This window comes from Morone saxatilis, unplaced genomic scaffold (assembly GCF_004916995.1).
Source record: "Morone saxatilis isolate NCDOM2014 unplaced genomic scaffold, NCSU_SB_2.0 Contig3, whole genome shotgun sequence".
Classification (NCBI taxonomy): Eukaryota; Metazoa; Chordata; class Actinopteri; family Moronidae; genus Morone; species Morone saxatilis.
In genome coordinates this window covers 13,889,628-13,897,916 of record NW_023339873.1, presented here as the reverse complement: position 1 = coordinate 13,897,916, position 8,289 = coordinate 13,889,628, and the positions used below count along the sequence as shown (strand labels likewise).

General features: G+C 37.3%; 2 protein-coding genes across 2 annotated transcripts in view; one reads left to right on the top strand and one right to left on the bottom strand.

Annotated features, from left to right (window-relative positions):
* LOC118337673 (CD209 antigen-like) overlaps positions 1-2,616 on the top strand; it is a 5,888-nt gene extending 3,272 nt beyond the window's left edge. The window contains exons 3-6 of the mRNA XM_035674802.1: positions 1,383-1,634; positions 1,752-1,915; positions 2,095-2,231; positions 2,420-2,616. Coding sequence (XP_035530695.1) covers positions 1,383-1,634; positions 1,752-1,915; positions 2,095-2,231; positions 2,420-2,573 — 707 coding nt within the window. The 3' untranslated portion in view covers positions 2,574-2,616. The remainder of the gene's footprint in view (positions 1-1,382; positions 1,635-1,751; positions 1,916-2,094; positions 2,232-2,419) is intronic.
* A 55-nt stretch (positions 2,617-2,671) lies between these two features.
* On the bottom strand, positions 2,672-7,105 carry ttc8 (tetratricopeptide repeat domain 8). Its single transcript, XM_035674801.1, has 14 exons — positions 6,922-7,105; positions 6,276-6,396; positions 6,138-6,201; positions 5,870-6,029; positions 5,477-5,566; positions 5,355-5,399; positions 5,177-5,262; positions 4,983-5,070; positions 4,783-4,893; positions 4,527-4,666; positions 4,267-4,441; positions 3,983-4,105; positions 3,662-3,745; positions 2,672-3,572 (listed from the first exon to the last, which is right to left on the bottom strand). The coding sequence occupies exons 1-14, from the start codon at positions 7,033-7,035 to the stop codon at positions 3,456-3,458; spliced, it is 1,518 nt and encodes a 505-aa protein (XP_035530694.1). The 5' UTR covers positions 7,036-7,105; the 3' UTR covers positions 2,672-3,455.
* Positions 7,106-8,289: the final 1,184 nt, after the last annotated feature.

The following is an 8,289-nucleotide window of genomic DNA, read 5'->3' as shown; positions in this document are numbered from 1 at the left end:
GTGGGCTGAAATTTCAGTTTCAGCTACTAAATTCCCAATTTCAATTATGCTATTCAGATCAGGTTTTTAATGCAAGTTATTCAAGTTGGGCTTCAGATTCAGCTCTAAATAATTCAAATCATTTCTACTGACACAAATATCAGTCCCATATTAATCCCTTTCTTGGTTTTGTGCAATACCCTTCAGGCTTCAGGACTTTGTACAGTAGATGGCGTAGCTTCCTTCCTGGTCCTTCTCCTCTTCTTCCGCTCTTGGTGACCTTTAGAGACGGCTTTCTTGGAGCCCTTCTTCGGAGCTTTGGGAAGGTTCGACTATGTTGGTTTCCCTATTGACGAAACGACGAGGACGCTAGTGACGTTGTGATCGTGTATTGTGAGTGTTCAATGTAAATGAGACTGAGCATGGCGCAGGCAGGCAGTTGGCAGGTATAAACATTGCGCCTTTTTTAATTTAATTTCAAAGGTTCATCTTGATTACAATTCATGATGTGAGGTTACAGATATAGTATACTTATATTAACAGTATAACAAACATATACAATAAAACAAAGTAAATGAAAGTCCAAAAATAACAAATAAAACTTTAAAAATATATATATTACAATTAGTAAGTATTTTAATAATACTTAAAATGTTTGATGTAATCTGTTCCAACAATATGTTTGAGTTCAAATAACTTCTGTCATTACAGTGTAGGATCCGTTGTAAATAAAGCGACACTATTTATATTTATCACCAATCAGAATCAGATCAGAATCAGAAAATACTTTAATAATCCCGTGGGAAATACTGAAAGTGGGTACAAAAACAGAAAACAAAGGAGATTGGGAAAAAAACCCTCCTAATACTCTGCCCATTAGGGGGAGTACAGTGGGACTGGGAAAAAACCTCAGCCAACATAAAGCACATGTAAGCACACTTTACAACATAAGAACTCCAAACAACTTGCAACGGGGGAGGTGGGAAAGGGGAGTGGCTACAATCTACAAGCTGTCAAATTAAAAAGGCCTCAACACAGATATCTAATGGCTCAGTAGCACCCTGCTGTGATCTAATGCTGTATGACACCCTTCAAAAATGACATGCACACTAAGAAAAAATGCTACAAATTACACTTTCTATAGCTGTATGTAAAAGTTAATCCTTGACCAACATTAAAATTGAAGAGTGATAATTGATCAATGTAATTTATGAAAATATTATAAAGTATAAATGTTTTTTTCTGTTCCTTCTCCTGTGCTCAGGTTTGACTTTTTACTTTATACTGTAGGCGACTATACATGTAGTGTAAAAACTGTACAGATGTTTATGATGCTTTTATGATGAAAAATGTCAACCAAGACTTCATTACTAGAGTAACTACTACATATTTACCACTTACAGATAGCAGACTTACTGATGGGTACCGTACAGTAACGGACATCAGCAGTGAGGTGGCCAAACTGCAGGCTACTTACAACGCTGCAATCCAAAGCAGGGATGAAGCCAAGAAACAGTTGGCAAAAGAGCTCGGTGAGCAGCAACTTACCAAGTGGGAGCTTGAACACCAGAAGAGAAGAAACACTGACTATGAAAGACTGGCTGACAAAATTCGAATGGAAATTGCACCGTTGAAATCCCACATGCCAATGATTGGTGAGAGCTCTTTTTTTTTTTTAAAGGTTACTGATTGTTTGTATTATTAAGCTATACATACATAATTATTGTGATTCAACCAACAACACATCATGTTTCTATTTTCTTTGGTAACAGAGGAGGGCTGCAGACACTGTTTACCAGGATGGACTTTAATGAACTCAGTGTGTTACTACTTCGCTCTCTCTGATGCTATGTCACGCAGATCGTGGCAGGAAGCCAGACAGTTCTGCACAAGACAAGGAGGCGATTTGGCAGTGATAGACAGCAGAGAGAAACACGTAAGACTCAACATTTAGTCAACACATTGATGTTTCTGCACAAAAATCTTGATTTCCTTTCTTGTAATTATAATTTGTAAACACTTTACATTTTATTTCTGAGCAGAAAGTTTTGTTACATAGAATCCAACTAAATAAATGAATTTACTCATGTGTTTGTGCATTTCCGGTATTGTCAGATGGCAGTAGCTGACTTGATAAATAATTATCGAGACCCTTTGAGACCCATAACCCAGAGTGGCTTCTGGATTGGACTAACGGATGTGGAGGAGGAAGGGACTTGGAAATGGCTGGATGGAACAAGACTGACTGATGGGTAACAGTTACAGATAAATAACTGCAGTCAAATATTGTTATTGTAGGAACTGTCAGGTTTGCACATTCACATAATTACAGTTGTGGCTATCATCTATTTAAAATTAATCCAAATGAATCACTGATTATAATTTACTATCGCAAAAGCAGTTATTAGTGCTCAACAAAGTAACCTATCATTTGTTTCAGGTACTGGAATGATGGCGAGCCTAACAACGTTCATGGTAATGAGGACTGTGCAGCTGCCTACCCCAGAAGCAACCCCTTTAAGTCCTGGAACGATGCTCCATGTACTTATGAACTGAAATGGATTTGCGAAATGGCACCAAAGTCTGCGAGTTAATGTGTGTTTTTTTAAATCACATTTGGTTTTTGTTTAATTATTTGAATGAAGAATTAACATCATCTCAGAGACCTTCACACATCTTGTGAATTGTTATTTTTTATTGTCACATCGATATTTGTTGGGACTACAAAACGTCAAAAAAGATTACAATATGAAAAATACATCTGATTTGAACTGTAAAATGTAACATAATTATTTCACTGTAATAAATAAAATATTTACCTTTACTATATACATGTTTTACTACTTTACAGATATGTACACTAGGTTACCAGTTCATCAAGAATACACACACTTTTACATAAATTATACATTCCTACAAGTCATATGTTGTGTGACAGAGCAACATTTTAAAAGCGTAAATTGAGATATTAAGTTAATCTTACAAATGTAACAGACATTAATCATGACATAGACAATTAAAACTAGTAAACGTTAACTTAACCACCAGAGCTAAGCATTTGGATTCTAGCAATTCCCTAACGGCTGTCATCTTGGCTTTTTCACACCCTGCTGTTGCAAGGATTTACTCAGAATGATGTGAAAAAGGAAAGACGTACATACTACGATTCTGTAGTTAAAAACAGCCAGAAAAGTGAAACAGACATGCCTGTAGTATTTCTAATGCGATACGTCCACTCTGTTTAACTATGTAAGAGGTGTACCTGATAAACTGGCAATTTAGTGTATATGTACCATTTGATAAATAAACACAAACAAAAACTAATGCTCATTTGTGGATTTCCATGTCTGACTAACTTGCCAATCTTTGAGCATTTCAATAACTTTGTATTTTCAAGCCTGCAGTGCAGTGTCTCTGATCTCTGACCAAAATCTTTTTAAACCACACCTCGCTTCCTAAACATGCTGGTCGGACGCTCACAGCACCGCAAAGTGCTGCCGAAGTTGTTTAAGAAGCTGTTGCGTGTCGACGTGCTCGGGGAAAGCATCCTCCGACTTTTGGGCCGCAGTGTAGCTGCTCTGAAGGTCTCCGATCTGGACACAGACAAAAACATCAGGAAGTGTGTCTCTTTAACTACTGTGCTCTTTTAATTGTTCATAGTAAATAAATAGTAATAAATTACCTTTTCAGAGAGAATGGAGAGATTGAAGTGTGGCTCATACATGTGAGGGGCCAGTGATTCAGCAGTCTGCAGGAAGGCTTTGGACTGGATCAAAGATAAGAAAACCATTAATACTGTCAACAGTATCATATTTCATCAAAATTTATATCAAATAAAATCTAATTTATAAAGCACATTTAAAAAACCATTGCAAAAAACTTTAATGGTTCTTAAATAAAAGGCTGAGTTACATCTTATTAGAGGGTCTAAAAGGACACCAATATGATCTTATACCTCATTTTAACAGTGGAATAAAAGCTATATAACTCAAAGATATGTCACCTGTTCGATGCGACCTTTGCGCAGCTCCAGCACAGCCAGGTTGTTGTAGGCCTCAGCATGGTCATTATTAAAAGCCAAAGCAAGTTTAAAACACTGGTAGGCCAGTGTCAAGTCCCCAATGCCCTGTAAACACAGAACACACACACTTTGTACCAACCTCTATTTGTATGTTGTAAGATTAGGAGTAAATATTGAATTTATTTTAACTGTAACCCATATAAAGAGGGCATACATATGATTAAATCATCAGATATTCTGGAATTTTTGGGGGATTGTTAACTCACCACGGCCACTTGTCCTATGTTGTACCAGACATCAGCCTGCTCTTCATCATTGGCCACCAGGGCCATAGCCCTCTCAAATGAGGACAGAGTCATGTCGTACTGCTGGGCATAGAAGCAGCACAGGCCCAGGTTGTTGTACAGCTGGCAGTTATACACCCCCATCTGGAGGAGCCGTCTAGCCACAGGAGAAAGGAAATAAATTCCCATCACATACACAGTAACAACACATTGCATAAAATACACATAAAAGCTTAACTGACCTGTAGAAGCGCAGGGCGATCTCAGGCTGGTCAGTGTAGAAGTGATTGCTGCCTATGCAGGCTATAGCCTCCACGTGAGTGTTATCCTGCTTCAGGACATCTTTGTAGTACTCTGTGGCTGATGAAATGTTGTTCATCTCCTGTGACAATATCACAGTGCAGACAGTACATATGGTTTCTTGTTTCCTTTTGGCAGGTGTGTCTGGACAGAGGACTAAGTGGACTCTATAGTAAGGACCATGGTGACATACTGTACCTCATGTATGCGAGCGATTCCTGTCAGAAGGGTAACCTCACCAGGAAAGTGGTCCAGCCCTTGCTTGAAAAGGTTGAGTGCTGTTATTGGTTGATCCAGGCGCTGATACACCTAAAGGAAAACACACAGAAAAAGTTCCAGTTTTCTATTGTGCTACAGGTCGGTAACGTGATGTCATGTCATGATGTCTCCATCGCTACCTTTGCGAGGTAGAGATATGTATCCACCACCTCTTGCTGGTTGAGAGCTGATCGAAACTGTTTTTCTGCCTCTCGATATAAACCAAGCCTGCAAAGGCAGAGACATGAATCATCACATAGATTATGAAAATGCTACTTGATTAAATGTCAGAAATGTTGAGCTGAAACATTGTGAATGTTTGAGAGTTACTTGCCTGTAGTAGCATTTCCCCAACTGAACTTTCCACCACCAGTCTTTGAACTGAGCATGTTCAGTAGCTTGAGCAGCCAAATCTAAAGCCTGGACAAGAAATATAAAGTTTGTGTTGCATGAACAGACAATCTTACAATGTAATGCGAACCAATTTGCTTTATAACAGATTTAACACTTACATTTTTCACATCATTTTCATGGTGAAAGATGAATTCAAACAATGTCTGAGAAGAAAAATGATGGTTACTTGAGAAAAACGATGATATTGACAGATTTTTGTAAGTCACAGTTTCAGTCTTACCCTGGATAAATTAGGCTTTTGTGAATACTTGGCCAGATTTAGTCTCGACAAGTTTATAAATGGTCCATCTGGATTGGTTAACATAGAGGCCTGGAGAAACAGAACAAAATGTCACGCTTGAAGTTTCAGGCATTCTTCACAATCTGTGTAGCAAAATAAAGCAGAACACTAATAGATTAAAAGTATTGGTTAAACAATATTAATATTATATAGATCAATAAAACACAAACATCATAGGGGGAATATATTTTTAAATGAATGAAAAAGTTCATTTGAAGGATAATACATACTGTGTTTCAAATATAAGAGCTCTGACGAGAAAAGTATGACTGTATGTCACATGGAGTCTCTCAGTTGATAGAGACTGACACAATTTCAGACATATTTACTCACTGTTCCCAGGCGGATGAATCTGCCAGAAGCACTAGTGACAGGACGAGCAGTGCTTGCAGTGCGGGGGGTCTTGATGGCCTGCTCCATCGTCCCAGGACGCCCTGACTGTGTGCTTGGTCTCACAAATCCAGTAATAGGACGCCCTGATTGTGTCATAGGCCTTGAATTCAGAACAGAAACCTCAGATCAGGCATTTCTTTTGTTCTTTAAAATGTCATCAATAGTAAAACTTCAAGGCATTATATGAGCATTGACTGGCAGATGGTACCTGACAGCCGGCGTTGGACCCCCACCCTGACTTGTTCCAGGGAGCCTCAGTGATGTTCCGGGTCCTGGAACAAAGCAAAGTCTCATCAATTAAACACATTTTCTTAACTTTAAGGCACTGAGAAGAGTCGAAACTTACGTGCAACTTGAGCAATGGAGCTCTCATCCAACATCATCTCAGCAATCCCCTCCTGATCGACCTCAACTTCATCTATGTACACCATCTCTGTAAGAGCACGAGTTTTCAAGCTCCAGGCAGCCTACGAAACACACAGTGTTTAAATTATATAGCTAGATGGCCTTCATATAGTGGTGAAAATGTTACATTCATGTTGAACTATAAACGTGAAAAAGGAAGGAAAGGGATGGCAGAGAGGGGCAGTCTACAGTCATGGTTACCTCTGAGATAGGCAAGGAGGAGTCCTTAAGACAGCATGCAGTGGGTTAGTGAGAAAAGAAGAACGCGGAGAACAGATGTGAATAAAAGGGGGAAATGAGAAAATGAACGGAAGACAGAGCGCAGAGGAAATCAAAAATAAAATGTGAAAAAGAAATGCAGCGTAGTTAATATGCTCCAGCGACAACTGGGATACATGCTGATTCAAAGGCGTACCAGAAAATACAACGTTACCCTAATTAAATGATGATAAACTACAAAGATACTCAGGATTATAACGTTACACCAGGATTACTACCTCTTCCCAGCGCTAGCACACAAGCTGGCTTTTCCTTAATGGATAATCGTTAGCATGCTAGGCTAGCTCAGCTAACTTACACCACTGTACCTGGTCGTACGGGCTGTCTTGTAATATTTTTGTGCAAATATCTGAACATTGTTGGAGCTTCCTCCTCCTGAAATAGCTCCATGCCAGAAACAAAGGGTCCATTGTAACCTCCATTGCTTTGGTTGGACAGAAATATGTGTAAAAGTCGACCAACAAGATGATAGCGAGGCCGAAGCTTCCTCTGTCGCTGGGCAACGGCGGAGGAGGGCGGGGCTTCACTGCCGTCATTTCCTCTCAGGAAAATAAAACTAAAATAAAACAAAATAAAACAAAAATAAACGGATAAAATAAATAAATTAAAATAAATAAAATAAAACAAAAATAAAACGGAATAAATTTAAAATAAAAATAAAATAAAATAAAACTAAAATATAACGGAATAAAACTAAAATAAAAATAAAATAAAATAAAATAAAAATAAAATAAAACGGAATAAAACTAAAATAAAACTAAAATAAAATAAAATAAAACTTAAAATAAAACGGAATAAAATTAAAATAAAACTAAAATAAAACTAAATAAAGTAAAATAAAACTAAAATAAAAACAAAATAAAACTTAAATAAAATGGAATAAAATAAAATAAGAGGAAATTATGCGATATTATATTTATATTTTATATATATATTCTTTTACAATTGTAACGGAACACATGGTATACAGAACAATGGTTAAAGATCATGATTAGGTATAATATAAAAATAAATAGTCCTTGTATTATATATATATATATATTATGTATGGTACACACCTGAACAGACTCAATGTAATTTCCATATTCAATAATGAATAATAGGCTATACGTTAAGCTTCAACTTTATTCCTCCAGAATGCTGTTGTGTATGAACAGTCCTAAAACCAATGTTTTACTGTGTCAAACAAACCCTAACCTTATTAAATGTATTTTTAAAATATTTTTTACTGAATAATATCAACGAATATAAAGACATTTTTCAGCAGCTAGATAAATAATGGACTAAGTAAAAATAAAACATAATATAGCTTTACATGGGTTAAATAGACGAGCAATAATAAAGAAAAAGGTGAAAAACAAATAAACCCTAGCCTTGTGTACGTGTAAGTATTTTTTAATTAAAACTATATCTATGTTGCTCTACTCGTGTAAACTTCACACATGAGCATTATTAGTTATTTAATAAGAGGTTGTTATCCAGTTTAAAACATTATCCTAGCATAACTTTTCCACCCGTGACGGAGTTGTCCTCTCCTGCCATTCCCCCTCGAGGGCGAGTCAAAGCATCCGATTGGACGACAGGCTGATCCGTCATCTTTGTGGGCGGTGCTTGCGGAATAACAGCGCAGCTCCATCTTTGTAGGATTTGACAGGAGCTTTGACCTGTGTCGAAGA

Excerpts from the sequence above, each read along its gene's own strand:
- ttc8 (XM_035674801.1), bottom strand. The coding sequence starts at position 7,035 with ATGGAGGTTACAATGGACCCTTTGTTTCTGGCATGGAGCTATTTCAGG. Across the intron at positions 6,397-6,921 it reads AAGACAGCCCGTACGACCAG|GCTGCCTGGAGCTTGAAAAC; the intron begins GTACAGTGGTGT and ends TGTGTTTCGTAG. Across the intron at positions 3,573-3,661 it reads TCTCCATTCTCTCTGAAAAG|ATCGGAGACCTTCAGAGCAG; the intron begins GTAATTTATTAC and ends GTCTGTGTCCAG.